This window comes from Crocuta crocuta, unplaced genomic scaffold (genome assembly GCF_008692635.1).
Source record: "Crocuta crocuta isolate KB4526 unplaced genomic scaffold, BGI_CrCroc_1.0 scaffold197, whole genome shotgun sequence".
NCBI classification, from domain to species: domain Eukaryota; kingdom Metazoa; phylum Chordata; class Mammalia; order Carnivora; family Hyaenidae; genus Crocuta; species Crocuta crocuta.
In genome coordinates, this window is record NW_027532002.1 from 6,198,790 (window position 1) to 6,224,025 (window position 25,236).

The 25,236-nt window shown below is 48.3% G+C and overlaps 1 protein-coding gene across 3 annotated transcripts in view; it reads left to right on the forward strand.

Annotated features, from left to right (window-relative positions):
- Positions 1-25,110, forward strand: part of NOD1 (nucleotide binding oligomerization domain containing 1) — a 64,870-nt gene extending 39,760 nt beyond the window's left edge. For 2 of the 3 annotated variants that reach the window (XM_077775413.1, XM_077775415.1), the window contains 5 exons: positions 3,602-3,685; positions 4,566-4,649; positions 7,004-7,087; positions 12,504-12,587; positions 24,135-25,110. In XM_077775413.1, coding sequence (XP_077631539.1) covers positions 3,602-3,685; positions 4,566-4,649; positions 7,004-7,087; positions 12,504-12,587; positions 24,135-24,207 — 409 coding nt within the window. In that variant the 3' untranslated portion in view covers positions 24,208-25,110. The other variant, XM_077775414.1, reaches the window with a different exon arrangement.
- The last annotated feature ends 126 nt before the right edge of the window (positions 25,111-25,236 follow it).

The following is a 25,236-nucleotide window of genomic DNA, read 5'->3' on the forward strand; positions in this document are numbered from 1 at the left end:
GGTGGAGGAGCGCGAGGGGCAGAGAGACGGGGGGACAGAGGATCCCAGGCAGGCTCTGTGCTGACGGCAGTGAGCCCGATGTAGGGCTTGGACACATTGACTGTGAGATCATGACCTGAGCTGAAGTCTGATGCTTAACCACTTGAGCCACCCAGGCGCCCCTGGGGCCTTTTGTTTTGTTTTCAGTTTTTGTTTTTTTTTTTTACATTGTGATAAAATACATATAATGTAAGAGTTACCATCTTAACTATTTTTAGGTGTACGGTGCAGGGACGTTACATACACTCATAGCTGTGCAACTGCCCCCACCATCCATCGCCAGAGCTCTTTCCACCTTGCAAAAAAGCAACTCTACCCATTAAACAATAACTCTCCATTCTCCCTTCCTCCAGCCCCTGGCCACCACCCTTCTGCTGTCCATCTCTATGAATTTGACTGCCTAGCACATGTCACCTAAGTGGAGTCATACAGTATGTGTCTCTTTGTCACCGGCTTCCTTCGCTCAGCCCAGTGTCCTCAAGTTTCATCCATGTTGTAGCATGTGTTGGAATGTCCTTCCTTTTTAAGGCTGAGTACCAGTCCGCTGGATGTATGTGCCACAACTTGTCCATTTGTCTGGTCACTTGGGTGGCTTCCACATTTAGCTATCATGAGTAGCGCTGCTATGAATGTAGGCATAGAAATGTCTCTTCCATTTTGGGTAGGGGGGCTATATCCCAGAAGTGGAGTTGTTGGATCAGTTGGCCATTCTATTTTTAAAAATTTTTTAATGTTTACTTATTTTTGAGAGAGAGAGACAGAGAATGATTGGGAGAGGGGCAGAGAGAGAGAGAGGGAGACACAGGATTCAAAGCAGGCTCTAGGCTCTGAGCTGTCAGCACAGAGCCCGACTCGGGGCTTGGACCCACAAACCATGAGATCATGACCTGAGCTGAAGTGGGACGCTTAATCGACTGAGCCACCCAGGTGCCCCTGGTAATTCTCTCTTTAATTTTTTGAGGGCCCACCACACTCTCTCCCACCATCAGTGCTTTCCGTGTCCTCCCCAGCACTTGTTATTTTCTTTTTGATGGTAACCACCCTAGCAGGTATGAGGTGGCCTCTCATGGCTCTGACTCCAGAGGCTTTTTAAAGCTTTTTTTTTATTGTTATAATTTTTTATCTGATTATAAAAGAAACACCGATAACTTGATCTGTAAACTGTGAAGAATACGAAAAAGAGAATCCAAATCATCTCAGAAATACTCTCACCTTTTGAGGTCGGTTTAGCTTTCTTGTTCTCGCATGCAGGGTGTGTTCTCCACTATTTTTTTAAACAGAGGTCAGACTAGACATACAGAATTTTATTCCTTTTCGCCTAATCTCATAACGTCAGTCATTTCCCCCTTCGTTAAAAATGTGACACTGTTCAATTGTATAGTACGCATACCTTTTTTTTGTAGTTCGCGTTTTTACTTAAATTCCAGTTAGTTAACATAGAGTGTAAATATTAGTTTCAGGAGTAGAATGTAGTGATTCATCACTTACATAGAACACCTAGTGCTCATTACAACCAGTGCCTGTTTTCTTTTCTTTTATATATTAAAACTTATTTATTTTTCAAATAGTTTATTGTCAAGTTGGTTTCCATATAACACCCAGTGCTCATCCCCACAAGTGCCCTCCTCNGAGGGGCAGAGAAAGGGAGAGACAGAATCCCAAGCAGGCTGTGTACTGTAAGCAGCAGAGCCCAGCATGGGAACCCACAAACTGTGAGCTCATGACCTGAGCTGAAATCAGGGGTTGAACGCTCACCTAACTAAGCCACCTCTGACTTCCCCTTAGTTTTCTTAGCATAGTACATTCTAGCTCCATTCAGATCGTCATAAGTGGCAAGATTTCATTCTTTTGTATGGCACAGTAATACTCTATTATATACATACACTACATCTTCTTTATTTGTTTATCCGTTGATGGATATTTGGACTCTTTCCGTACTTTGGCTAGTGTTGACAGCACTGCTGTAAACATTGGGGTGCTTGTGCCCTCTGGAATCTGTATTTTTGTATTCTTTGGGTAAATACCTAGTAACGCAGTTGCTGGGTCATAGGGTAGTTCTGTTTTTACCTTTTTGAGGAACCTCCAGACTGTTCTCCACAGTGACCGCACAAGCTTGCATCCCCACCAGCAGGGTAAGAGATTCCCCTTTCTCAACATGCTCCTGTACACATACTTTCTTCTTTTTTTTAATTTAATTTAATTTTTTAATAGTTTATTGTCATGTTGGTTTCCATATAACACCCAGTGCTCATCCCCACAAGTGCCCTCCTCCATGCCCATCACCCCCCTCCCCCCCACATCCATCAGTCCTCAGTTTTTGTCAGCATTCAAGAGTCTCTCATGGTTTGCTTCTCTCCCTTCCCCCCACCATTTCCCCCCTTCTTCTCCCCCATGGTCCTCAGTTAAGTTCCTCCTAATCCCTTCTATACAAAACACTGAGAATTTGTTCCAGAGCTTTAGCATCCCCAGAAGGGATGGTGGCAGGTCACAATGCATGTTGCCCAGGCAGCCCCAGGTCCGCTGCGCACGGGCTGGGCAGATAGTGCCCTCGGCCTAATAAAAAGAGCTGTCGCCTTCCTTAGGCCAGGTGCTCTTCTGAGGGCTTTGCATATGGTAACTTAATCCTCACAACTCTAGGGGGAATGTTCTTATTAACCCCATTTTATAGATGAGAAGACAAAGATCCAAGAGCTTATATAATTCACCCGAGTGAACCTTAAATCCAGATGAAAATCCAGTTTATTTTTTTTTATGTTTATTTAGTTTTGAGAGCAACAGAGCATGAGCGAGGGAGGGACGGAGAGACAGGGAGACACAGGATCCAAAGCAGGCTCGGAGCTGTCAGCACAGAGCCCGACGCAGGGCTTGAACTCATGAACCGTGAGATCATGACCTGACCTGAAGTTGGATGCTTAACCGACTGAGCCACCCAGGTGCCCCAAATCCAGTTTTAATGGGAGGCCAGTGGTCTGGCTCTGGACCCCAGCATCCTGCCATGCAGACCCTTTGCAGATTATCCGCCGTGGGGAGGGAGGGGATTGGGCTTTGTTATTTGCAGCTCCCCCCTCCTCCCCCCCACCCCCAGCAGACCGCATGGGCCCACCAGCACCCTGTAGTAGCGTCCTTTTCTCAGAAAAGCAGCATGGCTGGTGAGGTTACTGAGGATTCTTCCTGATCTTTCTTTGCTTCTTGGAAGACTGACTGTGTCTTCACCAATGTCTCGGACCCTGCACAGAGTCAAATGGATGCTGGGAGTTGGCACCTCCACAGGCCTCCCTTTTAGGCTGCTGCAAACCTGTATCCTCTGCGGGGGCATCTGGGATGGCCTTGGGCTCAGGTTNGGCTTCTGTTCCCAAGGCTTCTGCTGCTCTTACCCTTACTGTCCCTTTGAGTTGAAAACGGAGAGCAGCTCCCTAAGGGGCTGGTGTGGGAATCTTCTCCAGGCCATGGCTCCAGGGACAAAGCAGAGACATCGCCTGTGAGCGTACAGCCGGGCGTGGCCACCAGCAAAAAGTAAGTGGTGAGCGCGGGCTAACGTCCACTGTCTTGCCTCTGCCCTCAGGATGTGGGGCAACAGAATCGGTGACGAAGGAGCAAAGGCCTTTGCAGAGGCTCTGAGGAACCACCCCAGCCTGACCAACCTGAGGTGAGTGCCGCCTTCTGAGACCCGCTGTCCCCTGGGTCCTGCCTGGTCACTCCGTGTACCTCATGGTTTGCCAGGGAGGAGCCAAGGGTGGTTGGCTTTCCTCACAGAGAAGGTGTTTGTGTGTGCGTGTGTGTGATTTTTTCACAGCGTTTTTATTGACACGTGAGACAGGCATTATGCATTCAGCTTGGCGACTTGACGTACGTACACACCGGTGTGACCACCACCCAGATGAAGACCTAGGACGTGGCCACAGGGGGGAAAGATCTATCAGCCATCTCCCCAGGCCTCTTCAAGTGGGGAAGTTGTGAGGAATTTTGAAGTCCAGACAAGGGGCGCTGTCCTTTACTCATTCACAGGACGGTGCTGAGACAGAGGGGGAGCCTTCATGCCTGTAAAGACGTACTCGTCCCTGGCCTTCCTGGAGGCCTCGGGCCAAATCGCGGAGCCCTGGACATGTCCCCATTGCTGGGGTCCTTCCTAACATGGAGAAAGAGTCCAAGAAGGGGGTGGGGGGGGGAGTAGCAGACTGTCTTCTTTAGGAGAACAGAGGAAGCTTCGCCAGGTCTCATCGATGGGCCCCTTGAAAATGTCAGCCACCCGAAGCAGAGCCTTGCCAGCCCCTGGTCTGCCTGTGACCAGGTCTCGCTGATGTTCCGTGTCCTGTCTGGCCTCTTCTTGGCCAGTCTGTGCCTGTCCTCCCGCTTGGGGCACAAAGCCTGGGCAGCAGCTGGCAAGGCCAAGCCCTTCTGCTTCGGGCCTCAAGTCAGCCTGGGAAGGAGCCCCTCCCAGCAGTATCTTCCAGGTGTTTCGGTTGCTGAAGCCAATGCCGAGTGTAGGCGTGTCTCTAATAATTGACCCCATGTGTTTTCCTTCCTAGTCTTGCATTCAACGGCATCTCTACCGAAGGAGGGAAGAGCCTCGCCCAGGCCCTGCAGCAGAACACCTCTCTGAGAATATTCTGGTAATGACCAAAGTCATTTTGAAAGGCTGGGTTGCTCAGGGGCTATTCCAAAGACTGCACAGGCTGGAATCCTAACTGAAAAGCCGCCTTTTCATTGAAGAGGCTCTAGGCCTTTCTTCAGTGTGGGGTTGATAATTTAATTCCTTCCTAGAATAGAAAGCAGCCATGCCTAAAAGCACAAACAGGTGTACGGAACGGGGAGGGGGCCCCAGGCTCAGGGTCCCTCGCCAGCCCCAGGCTCAGGAAACCCTGAAGGCAGGCCATTCTGGCAGGATTATGCTCAGAACACCCTCGGATGTGCCTTGCAGGTCCAACTCTCATGCACTTGGCTCAAACTTTTCTCCCTGCCTCCTCCTAAACTGCCTTCTTCTTCATGCCCCTTCCTCCTTCCCCAGGTGGCCACGTCACGATTTGGCCTTCATGTCCCAGCCCACCTGTCACCTGTCCCCAGAAGCCCACGTTCCTCACCCCTCTCTGTACTCCTTTGGTGTATGCTGCCTTCCGACAGTGCTTTTTTTGGTTTTGTTTTTCTTTTTGTCACTTACTCTATTTCTTTGCACTTTCTTTGCTTGCCTGTATCATAAATCCCTTACAAGGGAGGGAGCTGTATTTGGGCTCCATGCACGTGAGCTATCGGCTAAGTTGGTTCATCATGACAGTGTCATCATTTTGAGAATTCTGATACTAGCCCTGCCGGCCATTAAATTGCATTTTCAATTCTTTTCCTTTAAAAAAGATCCTTAAAAATATTTTAAAAAGTAATACTTAAAAAAAAAAAAAAGGTAAGGAAGTCAAAAAGTAGGAAGTGAAAGTACTTCCTCCCTTGTGTTTTCCAGATACACTCTTTCTCTTCTAGCCTTCTAGCACTTGAATGCATGCTTGAATGTGTATCCCTCTTCTTACAAAATAGAATAGCACTTAGCAAGTGACTTTAAAAAATATCTTAATCACGTATTGTCCGTAGTTTACATGGCCTTTTATGTCAGGATTTCTCCATCTCAGCCCTGTTGACATTTTGGTCCAAATCATTTTTCTTGTGAGAGGCTGTCCTGTTCAGTATAGAGTGTTTAGTAGAATCTCGGGCATATTCCCATTAGCAGTGCCCCACCCCCCCATAGGTGATGATCAAAAATGCCTCCAGATGTTGACAAATGTCCCCTGGAGGGGAAAACACCCACTGAGAGCCCCTACTCTACATGGATAACAATAATGCCAATACCCAGCACTTCTCGAGTGCTGACTGTACGCCACGCATTATTCTCAGGCTTTTTTATGTGTTAACTCACCCCTACAGCCACCCCATAATGTCCGTACTGTGACCGTGGACCCTTACTTCTTTGGTGAGAAAACTCAGGCCCAGAGAACATAAGCCACCTGCCTGAGGTTGTCATGCTAGTAAACGACGTGCAGCCGGCATTTTGGGCTCCAGAGCACTCTAAGTAATGTGTACTTCTGCCTTGTTCTCTCTACTCCTCGTTCCCTCTGAGGGCTGCCCAATGACCCACTGAACGGATGTTTGCTGTTTCGTTTCCCAGTAGCCTTTGCTGATGCTCACGTGTTCACTCTTCACAGTATACCCGCTACCCTGCGACCGTACTGCATGTGTCGATCACCTTGTGTGTACATCTTTGCATACAGAAGGGTCATCAAGTGTGGTCGTTGACTCAAAGTATAACATGTTTAAAATTCAGCGAGACGCTACCAAATTCCCCTTTGAGGAATGACTGCTTAATGTTCTATGTCATTCTTCTTCCTTATTCTTTCATCCACTGGTATGACAGGGTCCAATCCTTTTTATAGTCAGGGGCTTCTAGTCCCCTGTGCTTTATCCAGACCACTGCTGGTTTTAGGAACAACCGAGAGACTTCCTGAACCTTGACTCACTGAACTTGGGTCCTTCGCAACTGGCCTCAGAGCAAAGCGTCGAGCATATTTTAACATGCAGTTGGCAGACTCTTCTAGGTCTTCGTATGACAGACTTCGGTAACACGCTGTTGGCAGTGTTCAGGCAGCCTTGAAGCTGGAGGGCTGGAGGAAGCCTGGGAGGTGGGCCTTGGCCCCTAGCCTCTGTGAGATCTGAGTGCGCAGCAAAGACGGGGAGGCAGCATGGGCTCCTCTGTGGCAGAAGGACTAAGAAGTAGGAGCTTGGGGACAGGGTTTGCCCTAGAAATGAGCCCTACTTATAGTCTGCGAGGCTCAGAGGCTGGGCTTGGGGCCTGGCTGTTTACTCAGTTCAGCAAGCGATTAGCAGCAGAAGCTAGAGAGATCTGGGCTGGGCTCCCACTTCTGAGAACTCATTTAAAAATGTGTGCCAGGCAGGGCTCTCCTGAGTAAACACTCACTTTCTTTTCTAGGCTCACCAAAAATGAACTCGACGATGAAGTGGCAGAAAGCCTGGCAGAGATGTTGAAAGTCAACCAGACGTTGAAGCATTTATGGTAACTCGGAGAACCTCAGGATTTCAGGCTGTGCTACTTTTATTTATCACTTACTTTTCTTTTCAAGGTTTTTTGTTGATGTTTTTTTTAATTCTAGTTAGTTAGCATACAGTGCAATATAGGTTTCAGGAGTAGAATTCAGTGCTTCATCACATACAACACCCAGTGCTCATTACAAGTGCCCTCCTTAATGCCTGTCACTCATTTAACCCACCTCCCAACCCTACCCTTTCCAGCAATCCTCATTTGTTCTCTGTATTTAAGAGTCTCTTATGGTTTGCCTTCCTCTCTGTTTTTATCTTATTTTTCCTTCCCTTCCTCTATGTTCATCTGTTGTGTTTCTTAAATTCCACAGATGACTGAAATCATATATCTGTCTTTCTCTGAGTTATTTCACTTAGCATAATACCCTCCAGTTGCATCCACATCGTTATAAATGGCAAGAGTTTATTCTTTTTCATTGCTGAGTAGTATTCCATTTTTTATATGTACCACACCTTCTTTATCCATTCATCAGTCAGCGGACATTTGGATTCTTTCCATAATTTGGCTATTGTTGATTGTGCCCCTTTGAATCATCATTTTTGTAGCCTTTGGATAAATTCCTAGTAGTGCAATTGCTGTGTTGTAGGGGAGTTCTATTTTTATTTTTTGAGGAACCGCCACACTATTTTCCAGAGTGGCTGCCCCAGTTGGCACTCTCAACAGCACAAGAGGGCTCCCCTTTCTCCGCATCCTCGCCAACATCTGTTGTTTCCCGAGTTGTTAATTTTAGCCACTCTGACTGGTGTGAGGTGGTATCTCATTGTGATTTTGATTTGTATTTCCCTGATGATAAGTGATGTCGAGCATCTTTTCCTGTGTCTGTTGGCCATCTGGGTGTCTTGCCCAGGACTTCCAACACTATGTTGAACAACAGCGGTGAGAGTGGACATCCCTGTCATGTTCCTGATCTCAGGGGGAAAGCTCTCAGTTCTTCCCCGTTTAGGATGATATTAGCTGGGGGCCTTTTGTATATGGCTTTTATGATGTTAATGTATGTTCCTTCCGTCTCAACTTTCTTGAGGGTTTTTACCAAGAAAGGATGCTATATTTTGTTAAATACTTTTCTGCATCTATTGACAGAATCATATGGTTTTTATCCTCTCTTTTATTAATATGTTATATCACCTTGATTAACTTGTGAATATTGAACCAGCCCTGCAGCCCAGGAATGAATCCCACTTGACCATGGTGGATAATTCTTTTAACGTACTGTTGAATTTGATTTGCTAGTATCTTGTTGACAATTTTTGCATCTAGTTTCCTAAAGCATTTTGGCCTGTAGTTCTCCTGTTCTACTTTAAAAAAATATTTTTTGAGATGGGGCGCCTGGCTGGCTCAGTCAATAGAGCACGTGACTCTTGATCCTGGCTTTGTAAGTTTGAGCCCCATGTTAGGCATAAAGAGTACTTAAAAATAAAATCTTAAGGGGTGCCTGGGTGGCTCAGTTGGTTAAGCATCTGACTTTGGCTCAGGTCCTGATCTCACGGTTCGTGGGTTTGAGCCCCGTGTCAGGCTCTATGCTGACAGCTCGGAGCCTGGAGCATGCTTCAAGATTCTGTGTGTGTGTGTCTCTCTGTCCCTCCCCTGCTTGCACTCTCTCTCAAAAATAAATAATTTTTAAATTAAAAATAAAATTAAAAGAAAAATGTTTTTTGAGGGGTGCCCGGGTGGCTCAGTCAGTTGAGCCCCCAGCTCTTGATTTCAGCTCAGGTCACAATCTCCCAATTTTGTGAGATTGAGCCCCATGTCGGGCTCTACGCTGTCCCATGGAGCCTGTGTGGATTCTCTCCCTCTCTCTCTGCCCTTCCCTAGCTCATGCTTGCATTTGTGTAAACACTCTCTCTCAGTAATATGTTTCTCTCTCTTTCATATATTTTAAAGTTTACTTATTTTTGAGAGAGAGCGCGTGAGTGAGAGTGAGGGAGGGGCAGAAGGAGACAGGGACAGAAGATCTGAAGTGGACTCTGCACTGACAGCAGAGAGCCTAATGTGGGGCTCAAACTCACGAACCAGGAGATCATAACCTGAGCTGAAGTCAGATACTTAACCAACTGTGCCAGCCGTGTGTCCCAAGAAAAATTATTTTTTTAAGTTGTGTAGCCATCACCACGATCTAATTGTAGGACAGTTTTACCTTCCCACCAGCCCCCCTGGGAATACACCAGTATGCATTAACCTCACCATCCTCTTCCCCAGTCTCTGATCTCCTTTTTGTCTCTATGGATTTGCCTATTCTGGGCATTTCCTAGAAATGGAATCCTACAACGTGTGACTTTTTGTCTGTGTCCTTTCGTTTACGTGGGTTTTCAAGGCCCATCTACATTCTAGAACATGTCAGAACTTCATTGCTCTGTATGGCTGATAACTCCGCTCTATGTATATTCCACATTTTGTCCGTTCATCAATTGATAGACGTTGGGTTGTGTCTACTTGTTGATTGTTATGAATAATACTGCCTTTTACATTCATGTGCGTGTTCGTGTGTGGACATGTTTTCGTTTCTCTTGGGTATACACTTAGGAATAGAATTGCTGGGTCATATGGCCACTCTGTGTGGAACTTTTTGAGGACCTGCCAAAGCGTTTTCCAGAGTGGCTGCTCTAACTTTATGTTCCCACCAGTTATGTAGGAAGGTTCCCGTTTCTTCACATCCTCACCAGCACTCAGTATTGTCCATCTTTTTGAATCTTGCCATCCTAGTAGGTGTGAAGTGGTATCTCATGGTGGTTTTGATTTGCATTTCCCTGATGACTAACATTGGGCATCTTTTCATGTGCCTCTTAGCCTTTGTGTGTCTCCCTCGGAGAAATGTCTCCACATCTTTTGCGCGTTTTTAATTTTGCTTGCTTGCCTTTTTTTTAAAGTTTATTTATTTTGAGAGAGAGGGGAAGAGGGCAGGCATGCGTGTGTGAGCAGAGGAGGGGCAGAGAATCCCAAGCAGGCTGGGGCACTGTCAGTGCAGAGCCTGACACGGGTCTCAAACCCACAAACTGTGAGATCATGACCTGAGCCAAAGATCAAGAGTCAGATACTTAACTGACCGAACCAGCCTGAGTTATCTGCCTTTTTATTGCTGAGTTGTTGGAGTTCTTTATATATTCTGTGTACTAGTCGTTTACTAGATAGATAATTTGCAAGTATTTCCTCTGTGGCGTTTTTCACTTTCCCATTAGTGACCTTTAAACACAAACATTTTTCATTTTGATGGAAGTCCAATTTATTTTTACTTCAGTTGTTTGTGCTTTAGGTATCTTACTAAGAAACTGTTGTGTAATCCAAGGTCAAAGACTGACACCTTAGTTTTCCTTTTAAGTGTTACCGTTTTGCTCTTGCATTGAGGTCTTTGATCCTAAATGTTAATTTCTGGAGTGAACTGTTGTGTGTGGTAGGAGGCTTAGGGTCCAAAATCACTCTTTGGCACGTGGCTGCCGAGCTGTTCCAGCATTTCCTTGTGGAAGAGACCATCTTTCCCTTGCAAATGGCCCTGACACTTTTGCCAAAAATCAATTGACCATAAATGTATGGGTGTATTTCTGGACGTTCTATTCTAGTTCATTGATCCGTTTGTTTATCCTTACGCCAGGATCACACTGTCCTGATTGTTGCAACTGTGCGGTAAGTTTTGAAATCAGGAAGTGTGAGTGAGTCTTCCAGCTCTGTTCTTTCTCAAGGTTGTTTGGGCTATTCTGGGTCCCTTGTGCTTCTGTATGAATTTGGGATCACCTTGTCAATTTCTGTAAAAACGGCCAGACTGTGCTACTTTTATGGCTGTTTTGCTGTTGTTTTTCTGGCCTGTAGACTTCCTTCTATCTCTTTCCCTTGGGGCCCGGCCAGATCCTGCAGGGAGAACAGAGCTAGACCAGGGCTGGAGAGCGAGTCGTGGCTGCTTCGTGAGTGCCCAGACCACACCGGCCCCTGTGAAGGTGGCCCCAGGGGACATGTGTGCCTGAGCACTATCACTCTTGTTGGCTCCCTTCCTGCCTGGCCTCTTGCCAGGCCTTGGCTGGAAGCAGCTCACCCAGCAAAGCGTAGGTGGGGCCGGTAGTAGCAACCATGAAGGAGGTGACTGGGAAGCAGCAGAGTTTAGCTGAATGCACAGTTCTCTGCCCACTTCCAGCTTCTATCTTCACTCCTTTTGCAAAACTGTCTGAGTTACGTTGTGGTTGTGCTTACCAGGGGGCCATCACCTCTGCCGCGGAGCCCGGCGGCCCCACTTTGGGACATGTGGCTGGGAGATTGGAGCCCCTCCACAGCACAGCCACAGTCCCGTGTGCTTGGGCAGTAATGGTGACGGGAACTCCCTGCCATTGGGTGCCCCCCGTGGCAGAGACTGTGAGGACTACTTCCTGCATGCCCACCCTCCCGCTGAAACCTCAGTTACTCCTATTTTACAGATCAGGCAACTGAGGCATAGATAGTGTAAGCTTATTTCTTCAAGGATTGTGGCTGAGAAGTAGGGTGTGTGTGTGTGTGTAGGAAGGGAGCTTTGAACCACTGCGCTGACTGCTTCTTCATGGGGTTGGCCCCTTCTTGCCTAACTTCTGTAATCTCAGTCACGACAGCACAGCCCTATCTTCCTGGGCTGGAAGTCCTGCGCTGGCCAGGACTTCTTAAGGTCAAGTTGAGCAGTGGGCTTTTATTCTACCAACAGCCAGGAGTGAGGAGTGGACACATCACTGCCTTGGGTGAATTTCTTGGGTTGAAAGCATAGCTCCTCAGGGGAGCACTTCAGAGATCGCCCGGGCTCCCCAGCTCTGCTGGAAACCTTGGTTTCATTTGGATCGCTGCTACCTGACATAATGGGGGTGCGCTCTTAGAGGCCTCATTATCGACACTTTCCCACTGAGACCCATGAGTGGAAGCAGGAGAATCGTTCTCTTCCCTCCCTGCAGATGTTGGAGAGGACACAGTGTGTTCTTAGAAGCCTTTGTTTCCCCAGAGAAGAGACCGGCCAGTTGGCAGCTACTTAACTTTAAAAACCGCCTCGCCTTTCCCTAGCCAGCTGGAAGGAGCCACCAGATTGCTGTCTCCCGGGTGTTTCTCCGAATTTATTGTTTGGACTGGTAGCCTCCCAACATCTTTGAGAAAAATAACCACACATACACACTTGTGTTCAGGTATTAAATGATCTACGTGTGAGTGCACAGATAGATTAGGCTCACTCTAGAAATATGCCAAAAGATTAAACATCTTAAGAGATGTCCTTTATTCTGATAGATCTGATCTGGACAGCCTCTGCCAGATTAAACATCGCGGGGACACAGGGCTCCCCTGGACCCCATCTCATTCCCTCCCCCCCGCACCCCGCCAACAGAGGGTGCACATTTAATCCAGTATTATGTATCTGATTCAAGATATGTTCTTCTTTCAGGCTTATCCAGAACCAGATCACAGCCAAGGGGATTGCTCAGCTGGCAGATGCTTTACAGAGGAACACTGGCATAATGGAGATCTGGTAAGACACGTCTGCCACTTGTCATACTAATGGTAACAGGGACCGTTTACTCAGCACCCGGACTGGGTGCCAGCCACAGTGTAGAGCATGCTCTACATTTATTCCTCATGTTTCCAGTAGTCCTATATTATAGCTGGGTAGTATTTCCATTTCACAGAGGTAGAAACTGAGGCCCCGGGGCAGTGAAGGAAACCTTGCCCGAGGCGCCACCTAAGAGGAGAAGCCGGAATCTGGTCCACACGGCTTGGCTCTGTGGCTGGGGCTCCCCTTGCCTACCCCCTGCCCTCCTCCACCTCCCTGCTATGCCTGGGGCAGATGGCCCAGGAAAGGGCTCGCACTAGAAGCGAATCACGCGGGGACTTGGGAGGCTGAGACGTGGATGTGCTAGCTGGAGTCTGGGGTCCCTTCTCTTTCTTGGGGGCTTTGCCGGGCTTGAGGAGACACTGGTGTGCTGGATTTGTGCTGACCTGGGCTCTTTCTGCCTATTTCTGCTTGGAGGAGTTGCTTATGCTCATGGGAGGGAGCCACATTGTTTGCTTCTACAACGCTGAGCCCCATTCCACTTCGTCATGGCCTCGAGGGACATGTATACTCCCCCCCTCCCCGTGGGTCCAGGCCTGTGTGGGCAGGGTAGGGGGAGTTCCCATCGGTGACAGGTGCAGCGGTGGCCGGGGATATGACGGTTAGGCGAACAGGGGGCGCTGAGCAGGCTCCCTGGTGCTCCAGAGTGTCATGTGTGTCTGGCGGGGGCCACAGACCACAGGAGGGGTTCACACTCTCCCCGTGAACTCAAATCCTCAGCTCAGGGGGTAATTACTCATTAACTACTTTATTTCCTCATGGTGTGTGTGTGGGCGGAGGGAGAATTTCCCAGCCAAAATACGTACATCCAGCTACAGCTCCTCGACCTGGGCTCCCAGAACAGTGTTTTTTAAACTTTGCTTTGAAACTCGTTAGTGGATCATAAAATCCTTCTGGCGGGTTGCAACCAGCATTATTTGGAAAACGGAATCGAGCAGCAGTCGCTGTGCACGGCCCGAAGTATTATTTTCTAATCTTGCGTCAGATGTGGATATGTGTGCCTGCATGGACGGCCAGCTCACGATGTAAAATGTAACTCTCATTTGGGTCATGCCTGGAAAAACGTGGAAGACGCTGTCCTAGGTGAGAGGCTGACAGAGGACGCCGGGCCGCTCCCGAGTCCGGAAGGCATGTGGGGGCAGATGGAACTTAGGTTTGCGTTCATCGGCGGCCCCCCTCCTGCCCATGGCCCCTTCCCTAGAAGCACATGGGTTCTTTCTGATTCTGTGGTTCGAGAGCAGCAGGCAGAGGGGGGAGGGACAGGCTGGGCTGCAGAAGTTTGCAGACGAAAGTCGGCTTCCGCTTGGCTCAGAGGCCGATGAGGACGGTTGTGAGAACACGCAGCTGCTTTACCTCCGTCAAGCTGGAGAATGTGCGTTTGTTGTCTCGAAGCGACCGCTCTTGCCACACAGGGCCCCTGACAGGCCCAGGTGTCTTTAGCTCGAAGGTGTGCTACCCCGTCTGTTCAGAGAGGGCAAGAGGGAGGGCTCAACTGCTGACCTGGGAGCGTCTTCAGGTCAGTCGCTGTCTTGTCATATGTGTGTGACGTCACGGAACCGGGCTCTGTGAAGTCCTGTCGCGTAGGCCCCGCCCAGGGCTGAGGGCTGAGGGAGCAGCTCTGTTGCCAGTGGCACAGGGACTCGTTGTTTGTGCCAACGCGGATTTCTACCTCATCTTGGTCCCAAGAGAGCTTGCAGTCTGATGCCCCGCAGGGAGTTCTGCTTCCGAGGCAGGGAGTTCAGTGGCCTGACATTGCCCGGCATCTATCATATCATCGCTGGCATAGCGTCCCGGGAGGCTGTCTGCTCCAGACTGTGAGCTCTTCGAGGATGGGGCCTGGGTCATGGTGTTAAAAAACAAAAACAAAATTCAACTGAGTAAATGTGAAGATCTGATGGGCTTTATTAAACAGTTCATGAGTTGGGCGGCATCCCATCCGGAAGGTCCTGGGGAGCTCTGCTGAGCCAAACAAGAGAAAGGTTCTTAAAGGCAGAGGGCATCAACAAGGAAGAATTTCTTAGCAGGGAGTGCACTGTTGTAAGCAAGGTTGCCCTCCTAGGGGAAGCAGGAAGGTCTGACAGGAAATTTCCTAGGACTGACCAGGAAATTCTATGCTGACTGATTAAAGGCTCCATTCATTCCTGGGGTGTTAAAGTTCGGTTGTAGTTAGGTATTAGCTGATTTAATTGGTTTAATTGATTTAACTGGTTTATTGACTTGGGGCCTTGACCTAAGTGATGCTATTTTGGGGCCTGTGGAACGATGGCCCCCTTTCTGCCCAGACTCGGCTTAACTGAGAGCTGTGATCACAGTTGAGAGCGTTAGCGCCACTCTCAGCTACTGCTCTGTAGTTCTCGAAGCCTTTGTTGATCCTGTGTGTGGCATTCTTAGGTCATGATGTTTTTGCTTTACATTCTGTTAAGTCACTTGTCCTTTTTGTACCTTTTTTGACAGTCCAGTCTGAGGGAGACCATTTGCTTGGTGGTTGGTGGCTTCAGACATGCATTTAAAGTGTTTAAGAAAATATAACGCACCAGGGAGATTCGTATGATTATGATAAGCAGGGTCGTCCCCAGTGTGTGAGGGTACTTTGAAGCCATGGTCTCTAAGATCCAAAGGCATCAAAATCAGATAAATCAAAGAAAGACCCAGTGGAAGGAGCCACCTTAAGGCAAGTGCCTTGTTTTGGTATTTGATGCAATCGAGTTGCAGCTTTCCCATGAGTGTTAATCCAGGGGGCACCTCCTTGCTCAGCTGAACCACACTCAAGGGCTATTCTACTCTATTCTCAAAAACAACATTGGCCATTGAGTCTAAGGATCATTGTTGGGCAGTTATGGTCTTAGTGGTGATGGGGCAAGATTTTCAAGAATTAAGAAGTCCCTGATCATAGCTTCGTCCATATTTATCCCTAAACAGAGAAGTAGGGGTCTGCCGAACGGAGAGTCCTGAATCATGAAAGCCTCCTGGTAGGTCCTTTCCAGTTCATGGTGTAAATTCACAGGAGGTGACCAATGATAAAAGTTAGATTTTCTCCTGTCCTGAAATAAAAGGTTGCTATAAAGTCCAGAGGGTCCCCCCCTGCCCCCAGCACCCCCAGCAATGACCTGGGAAATAAAGATAAGGGCGTTACCTTTCCTAGCCGGTGTCAGAAGGAAAGGAGGAGAACTCGTGTCACGTTCAGTTCATGTATGAAGTCTTGATGGGGTGTCTTGAGCAGAAGCCATCTACCTTGGGGGTGGCTATTTCTTTTCCTTGTCAGTTTGATTTGTGGGTCTCCAGCACCCTGGGACCAGGGCTCAGGAGGAGCCTTCTTGAGCCGTGTGTCGTGTACTCAAGGCTCAGTGCCTTCTGGTTGTGCAGCAGTGTCCCTGGTCAGGAGCACGTTGTAAGATCCTTTCCAGTGGGGCTCGAGCTTTTGTTCTCTGGTGATGTTTCCAGAATACCTAATCACCACGAGGCTCTCGACTGTGACCAACAGGACACTTTTAGTTGGGATCCCAGATGGCCTTTTAAGAAAATGTTTATTTTTGAGAGAGAGACAGGGCACAAGTGAGTAGGGGCAGAGAGAGAGGGAGACACAGAATCTGAAGCAGGCTCCGAGCTGTCAGCACAGAGCCTGATGCCGGGCTTAAACCCATGGATGGTGAGATTATAACCTGAGCTGAAGCCGAACACTTAACCGACTGAGCTACCCAGGCACCCCTGTAATTTTTTAAAGTAACCTCTATGCCCATCATGGGGCTTGAACTCACAACCCTGAGATCAAGAGTCGCATCGTCCATTGATTGAGCCAGTCAGGCATCCCCTAGACTGGCAAATTTATGAATACATTTCATAATTATAAATGTATTTTTTCATAGTACAATAGCACAAAACAGGTTTTGCTAACATATCTGAATTTGTCTTATACAGAGAAACTAAAGAGAAAAATGGATAAATGTATGTTAATACTTAATGTTTTTTTTCTTACCTGGAAATGATCTAGGTATTGAGTGAATTTAACTTACTACGTAACTTAGCAAAACTTTAACATTTTGGAAGCTATTTAAAAGTTTACTCACAAACCTTTTTTAAATCTTATTTACATTTATTTAATTTACTTGTTCTTAACAATTATATGCAGACTACCCATAAAACTTCATAGACAGACTCAACCATTACTCTGTTTTTTTTTCTGACAGATTTTGCAACAGAGATATCATGAAAGTAATTTGACTTTCAGTAAACACAGGCAGAATCAAGGTTTTCTGTCTAAGCTTCTGACTTCGGCTCAGGTCATGATCTCACACTTTGTGGGTTTGGGCTCTGCGTTGGGCTCTGTGCTGACAGCTCAGAGCCTGGAGCCTGCTTCAGATTCTATGTCTCCCCTTCTCTCTGCCCCTCCCCTCCTCATGCTCTATTTCTCTCTGTTGATAATAAATAAATGTTAAAAAAATAATTCAAAGTCTCAACAGCTTGGGTCCCAAATGGTGAATAATGTTCTGGAAACTGTCAGGGCAGTATTTTCAATATGGGCCTGAATATTACTTGTGCCTAAATGTAGCATTTAAGGAGAGAATACATGAGTACTTGGTTATAATTAAATAAAATGCTTGATTCATTTGGGAAAAAAATTTACTCTTCTTTCCTTAAGTACGTGGCAATTTTATCCCTGTATCCTGACCTTTGATGATGATCACAAAAATTCTGAGAGGAGCCAGAGAGGTTTGGAGATTAGTAAAGACAGGTGGGTTTTGGGGCGCCTGGGTGGCTCAGCCGGGTAAGCCTCTGACTTCAGCTCAGGTCATGATCTCATGGTTCATGGGTTCGAGCCCCATGTCAGGCTCTGTGCTCACAGCTCAGAGGCTGGAGTCTGCTTCAGATTCTGTGTCTCCTTCTCTCTCTGCCCCTCCAACTCATGCTCTCTCACATTCTCTCTCTCTCAAAAATAAATAGACATTAAAAAAAATAAAAAGACAGGTGGGTTTTGACTTGTTTGCAGTGTTGCACTTCTGGTTTTGTAGAGATTTTAAGACAAAGACAGATTCCAAAGAACTGGATTCTAGCTTGAATATCACGAGACAGGCCCACCTTTTTAACTAAATTTGCTTTTTTTAAAAAAATTATTTTTATGTATTTTTCAAGAGAGATAAATATATTTTATGTATTTTATGTATATTTTATATATACTCTCTCATAATCCCAATCAGGCTCCATGCTGTCAGCAGAGTCCAATGTGGGGCTTGAACTCATAAACTGTGAGATCAGGGCCTGAGGTGAAACCAAGAGTCAGAGGCTTCACCGACTGAGCCACCCAGGTGCCCCTAAACTTGCTTCTTTATATCAGGGGGATTCATGGGAATGAAAAGAATGGTACTGTCTGTACAAAGCATTTTACCAAAAGCTTTCTTCAAGATTAAACGTGTCAACCTTGGCTTCTATTAGCCTGTGAGCACGAGCCTTCCTCTGATCATTTGTCAGAGGGCCGAGCAGAAATTTTATCCATCCTCTCTTTCGTCTGTGAAGGGGAGATTGGTGAATAGTCAAATCTTTTTCATGTTTCTCTCAATTTGGTAAGATCTTCTGAAAGCAGAGGAAGAAGGGCTTTACAAAAGATTTGCTACTGTTTGGGGGGGGCCTGAACTGAGGCAGGGCCGAGGGGTACACCCACAAAGCTGCTCATACAAAAATGTCTAAGGCTGGGGCGCCCGGGTGGCTTAGTTGGTTAACCGTCCGACTTTCGCTTAGGTCATGATCTCACGGTTCATGGGTTCAAGCCTCGCATCGGGCTCTGTGCTGACTGCCAGCTCAGAGCCTGGAGCCTATTTCGGAGTCTGTATCTCCCTCTCTCTCTGACCCTCCCCTGCTCACGCTGTCTCTCTCTCTCTCCTAGAAATAAATAAAAATATTTTTTAAAAAAATGTCTAAGGCTGACAGAAGTTGATTACAGTAAACTAAGCCTTCCTGTGTCGTCCTGGGTGCTTGGTGCTTTTGTTAAAGTCACTTCCTGGCTTTCAGCAGTGACAAGAGCAGCCTGTATGCTTTGAACCTAGAGGTTGGGCTGGACGTTAAGAAGGGGAACTTTCATCAGAGGTAGACATTTATCTGTCTTAGGTCTAATTTTTGTTCTTTTATGTTGTCAAGGGAGTCCCTAAGGCTACCTGCTCTAAGACAATGGAGAGCTTTTCATAAAGATTTTTTTTTTTTTCTCAAATGGCCAATTTAAAGGATCTAGTGTCTGGCCATCACAAATAGGATCTTACTAATTTCAGTAGCAACTCAAAACCATGAGCCTTTTAGTGGCCTGACTGGAAACTCCAGAGAAGTGTTCCTGGACAGGGTAGAGCTAAGGCAGCCCCCATTAGCCAAAAGTTTACTTCCAGGACTAGGCTGAGAAAGCACACAAATGTGACACACCTCCAGGCTCACCTGTGACACGCAGCCGCTAGTGGAGTGTGATTTCCCGGCACTGACAAGCACGCGGCCGAGGCCCTTAGGGGCCCGACCTCTTATGACCAACTTTCCTGGGAGGCGGCACGGCTCGACAGCGCGTGCTGCTTGTAACCGTGTATCTGCATCCCTGGTGTGTGGGACTGGCTACCACAGTGCACCCTGGTAAGTACGCCCTCCACGTGACAGAAACCAGAGACCATGTTCTCACTGGTCACAAGGCCCAGCTCTTCGGCCACAGAACAAGATAAAAGCAAAAATCTCGTATATGCACATTAACAGCGCTGCCTATGCCTTGGGTCTCTGGGGGCCAGACGAATATGCAGGAGGGCTGTACCTTGAGGCGGGGGGACTGTGTGCTGTTTTACAGCATCCCTCGCCACGTGGACATTTTTCTCGAGGTCGGCGGGTGACACACAGTGTCAATCTAACACATCCCATGACCAGCTTCTCCTGATGGGGGCTCCTTGAGTTAGATGCCAGGCCCTCTAACAGCTCTTAGGTGCTTGACCTGCGACCACCAGGTTTGTAGCTTTGGCTTCTAAGAGGTTTCCCAGCAACAGCCTGCACCTCGTGCGCACGCGCTCCCCGCAGCAAAGTCTGTCTAAACGGACACTGGTCTTTTGCGAACCGGGCCCTCACCAGCCTGTGAGGCCGGGCCTGGGGGCGGGTTTACAGGGCCTTCCCCTCCATTCTGTCCCGTGAGCATTCCTTTCCATGACACTCGACACAAAAGACATAGACAAGAGAAAACACTGACCATCTCTGGGAGGAAACGGTGGGTAACCAAAGAGCATCCTACCACGTTTTTACCAGAAGTTGCTAAACCCAAGGAACTGCTTCTACAGCATTTTCCCCTGCTAACTAAATTTGGAGAAGGAAGATTCTTAGCACTCTCATTCCACCAGACCCCGCAGACAGAGGTGCCAGGAGGCCGACACGGTCAGAAGTCTCACCTTCCGCCGGCGGTGCATCAGATGTTCCAGGATCTCGGCTGTAGCAACACTGGGCGAGCACCTGTCCCGTGAGTTCGTATCCTGCCGATGATGCCAACCGCAGGGAAGGAAAAATTCTTCTTCTACTATTCAAGGTCTTCCAGCTGGACTAAGAGTTACATTTGCATATAACATTAACCAGAGGAAAAAACCACACAGTTTTATTACGAGTGCCCAGTGGACCAATAATGAAATTGAGACTTAAAGAAATGGCCAAGGCAGTTTTTATACTTTTTAGTCAAAGAGCCAATAAATGAATCCATGAAGCATTGGCAGGGGCGCCTGGGTGGCTCAGTAGGTTAAGTGACTCACTTCGGCTAAGGTCATGATCACATGGTTCACGGGTTCGTGCCCCACGTGGGGCTCTGTGCCAACAGCTTAGAGCCTGTAGCCTGCTTTGGATTGTGTCTGTCTCTCTCTGCCCCTCCCCTGCTTGTTCTCTCTCTCTCAAAAATAAATACACATTAAAAAAAGTCTCCAGGACAGAGAAAGCTTAACTTTGGGAGTTCCAATTAGTAAGGAATTTTCAGCAGAATTTGGGGTGTGATACATATTAGTAAAAATTAATAAGGGGTGTCTATATAGCTTTCTTGCCTCTAAATTTCCTATCTCTGGTGATAAGAATGTCTCTTTACCTCCCTGGTAAAGGGAGGGTGTCTTTCAGATGGGAGATTTATTTCCTGCTTTCGGGGGGCAGAGGAGGGTCTCAGTGCCCTTCCTGCACAGGCTGTCTCTTAAATAAGTTTTACTTAATCAGTATGCCGTGGGGCACCTGGGTGGCTCAGTCCGTTAGGCATCTGACTTCAGCTCAGGTCATGATCTCACCGTTCACAACGAGTTCTAGCCCCTCACTGGGCTCTGTGCTGACAGCTCAGAGCCTGGAGCCTGCTTCGGATTCTGTTCATTCTCTCTCTCTCTCTCTCTCAAAAATAAAAACATTACAAAAAAGTTTTCAGTATGCCAGAGTGGCACATTTTGGAGCAGCCTATCCTTGGCCCCTACAAAACCAACTAACTAGAGTCTTGTACAAATTTTAGCAGTACCGGGGCGCCTGGGTGGCTTAGTCGGTTAAGCGTCCGACTTTCGCTTAGGTCACGATCTCGCGGTTCGTGGGTTCAAGCCCCGCGTCGGGCTCTGTGCTAACTGCCAGCTCAGAGCCTGGAGCCTGTTTCAGTCTGTGACTCCCTCTCTCTCTGACCCTCCCCTGCTCACGCTGTCTCTCTCTCTCTCCTAGAAATAAATAAAACATTAAAAAAAAAATTTTAGCAGTACCATCCAGAGGCAGGACAGTATCTCATGTTTATAACATGCATACAAACACGCAGATGCAAAGACCCTACTATTACTAATATTTGTGGTGTAACATTTAGTCTTTTAATGAAATCGCTTTTAGAATTTTGCAACCTTTCAGGACTTCTGCTCACCAGTTTACTCAGGTATCCCATGCGGTTTAATTCAGGAACGCTGTGCTCTCAGATGCGCTTCCTAAATGCTGTCATCTAATGGGAATGGTCCCCATGGTGGCCATTGTACCTCTAGGTGGTTTTTAGTAAAATTTCGCCATTTCTAGAGATATTCACAGCTCCCAGCACTATCGTGTTCAGACAGAAAGAGGGCAGGTGGACTGGAAGGTAGCATGTTTGACTCTGTACAATTTAAGGATCCCGTTGGCTAAGACTTTGTTCACACAAAACATGACAAACGTGCACCTCACATACCAGCAGTAACCAAAACATGTTACCGGGGACGGGGCTGGCGGAGAGAAGGCTGTGTATTGCACCAGCCATTCCCAGCAATCGCTCACCCAGTGGTCTCCACTACGGAGACTGCAGACTGGAAACGGGGAAAGGACTAAACCAGCAAACCCCAGTAAACGGGGGTAGATGTTCTACCTCTGGATGGACTGCATATGGAAGCTGGGGAGGAATTCCAGTGTGAACTGGCGGGCTGACCCAAGGGCTAAGGAGTGGCGCTCCCCACACACACAGCCACTGTCAGTCTGTGCTGACCAGTCAGCCCTGGAATGGAAGACCTGTTGGGCCAGTAGCTCCAGTGCAAAGAGGGGAGTGCGAATGGAGAGGACTCACCGGCGGCACCCCAGACATATCCTGAAACGGCGAGGCTGACCTTGAACTCAGAAGCGTTGGCAGGGCACCCTGCCCCTGTGTCTCCTTGCCCCGAATGCCGGCAGAAGTTCACTTCAGATCCCAACACTGCCACCAAGTCTATTCAGCAAAATCCAGCTGAGGAAATGTGAATTTCCTTGATAAAACGGTTCATGGATCCAACAGCATCCTGTCTAGCAAGTGAAGGGGAGTCCAGCTGAAAAAGCTTTTTTAAAGGCACAGAGGGCATTTCAGAAAGGGAATTTATTAGCCAGGAACGTGTCATTTAGGCAAGGCTGCCCTGCTAAGGGGAGCAGGAGGGGTGGGTCTCCCAGTGCATTTCCTGGCCGTGCTGACTGGCTAAAGCTGGTATTCCTGAGGAGCCGGGGCCGCATCGAGGTTAGGAGCTAAGTCCTGGTTTACTGACTTGAGTCCTTGACCCAAGTGACACCACTATGGGCCTGTCGGGTTTTTTGTTGTTTCTTGGGGTTTTTTTGTTGTTTGTAAACAGTCGTCACTGCTGTGTCCCCAGGGATCAGCGCCACATCATCATGGGCTAACAAAGTGCTTGAGTGCCGGCCATGTGCCAGCACCATCCAGCGGTGAACAAAATGGACCTGGCCTCATGGGTTCCCCACCTAATGAGGAAGACACCCGGTAAAGAAAACAATCACTCAAGTAATCATGAGTGAGATAAAGGGGAAAGTTCAGAAGAATACCTCACACATGTGAGGTTTCAGGGAACTTCTCCCTAAGGAAGTGCATGTAAGCTGAGCCCTGAAGAACGAACAGGAGTTAGCTGAGGTGGGAGGAAAGGTGTTCCAGGTAGAGGGAATAGCATATGCAAAGGCTCTGAGGCAGGAAGGAGCACAGTGTCCCTGAAGAACAGCAAGATATCGGTGTGCCCTGGGGTTCAGACGGTGTAGAAGAAGGGGCAGCGGAGAGAGGGGAGAGGGTAGACTAGACCAGAAGAGATCTGCGGGTCATGTTACGTATCCGGGTCTGTATCCTAAAAGCAATGGAAAGCCATGGAGGGGTTTGAAGCAAAGAGGGATATGACCAGATTTGCACTGTGAAGACCATCGTGGCTCCCCAGGCAAATGGATTTGAAGAGGCCAGAAGAGTACACGTAAAGGGACCAGTCGGGGGGACACTGCAGTGATCCAGAGAAGAGGTGACGGCGCTCAGACCACCATGGTGGTGGCGAAGCTATGGAAGGTTCCAGGGAGGCACTCGGGGGATGTTTAGGGAATAAGATAGAACTTCGTGATGGATGGACTAGGAAGATGAGGGGGAAGGAGGGGTCCAGGCTGACCCCCAGGTCACTGACTTGCACAGGTGGATGAAGAGTGGTACCGGGCACTGAGCTAGGGTCCCTGGGCAGGCGTGGCCACCTTGAGTCTGGGAGGCATCCAAGTGAAGATGTGAAGTAAGTGGAGCCGCATGGAGGGGGTCTGGGCTGCAGGTCTGCTCACACAGGGATGAGGTCAGCTGGGGAAAAGGGCCAAGCCCCCTCCCGCCCTCCTGCCTAGAGGAAATCCAGTATTCAGAGCCCACGTGTAGGAGAACATGGGAGAGGAGACGGAGATGGAGCGGCACACACGGGAGAACCAGAGAGGATAAAATCAAGCCAAGCCAATGTGGTGGGTCAAGGAGGCAGGGGCAGGACACCCAAATGCCTGTGAAGGATGGGACAGACAAGGCCTGAGAAATGGCATTAGGTTCAGGTCCATAGTGGCTACTGGTGGCTTTAGTGAGACACGCTTCCTAGAGTGACGATAGCTGGAAGGGAGTCCTATTACCAGACAAGTGTCTGAATAGAGCACGTTCTATAACTTCAGGGCCACGTGAAGAACAGCAGTGTGTTGCAAATGCATGCTGGGAAGGCTCAGACAAATTGCTAATGTTTTGTGTTCTTTGTTTCTCCCTGACAGCCTAAATGGAAACTTGATAAACCCGGAGGAGGCCAAAGTCTTCGAGGATGAGAAGCGGATTGTCTGCTTCTGAGAGGCCGCTTCTGTGTACAGGGTGTAGGCCCTGGGAGGCGCGCTACAGCCATTCGTCCCTCTCGGAGTCTCAGAGGACCCTGCTGCCTTGATGACAGGCACGAGCTTCCCTGGGCAGCTCTTACAGTTTTGTAGGGCATGAGCTGCCTGGTGGGCCGCCATTTTACTTACTGTAAATACACTATGAAGAGACCTGATGCACATGTAGGATTGTTTTTATCGGACATTAGAAGAATGAGACCTGAGCTCAAATGCCTGCCCTGAGGACCAGGGAAGTGAGTTGGTCATGGTGTCTTCATGGAAGGGCTGAGGACATGGTACAGAGTTAGTGCCAAGCTTCTCGGAGGAAAGGTGCTCACCGACCAAGTGTTTTACCTGGAATATTCTCTTCCTCCTCAGTACTGCCCCACAGGTTGACGGTCTGCTCACTTCACAGCTGTAGATACTGAGGTCTGTGCAGTGTTGGGATTTGATGCATCCAAGGTTTTGCCGAGGCTCCTCGTAGGCTTTTGTTTTAGTCCTCGAGTCTCACCGTCTGCTGACAGAGATGGCTGGGTGCCCTCTTAGCAGATCTAAGGGAAAAGAGTGGTGTCTTCATAATGTTGAGTTTTCATGCAGGGCTTTCTCACCCTCGGCTCACCTCCTCGGGACGTGTTCTACCCCAGGAAGAAGAACCCGTGCCCCTCCTCCAAAAGGAATAAGGCCTGGCTTGCCTTTGTGGCCCTGGCACTCACACAGAAGCTTCTGTCTCTCTCTCCCTGTCTTGAGGAGGGGAGTTCTCTCCCAGCCCGGGAGTCGTTGGGGGATAACTGAACTGGATGAAGGCTGAGGGGGCTGCTGAGAACCCAGCTAGCAGAACAGGTCAGACACCGACCATCATGGCGGCCATGTGCCGATTAGACACCATGATANTACTGAAAACGCTATTTCTAATTGCCGAGTCTGGGGTTTTTAGAATGGATTCAGCCTGGAGGCCTGCCTGACTCCCTTCAGAGACACTGCAGGGGCTGGGGCCCTGGGGTGTGGTGCA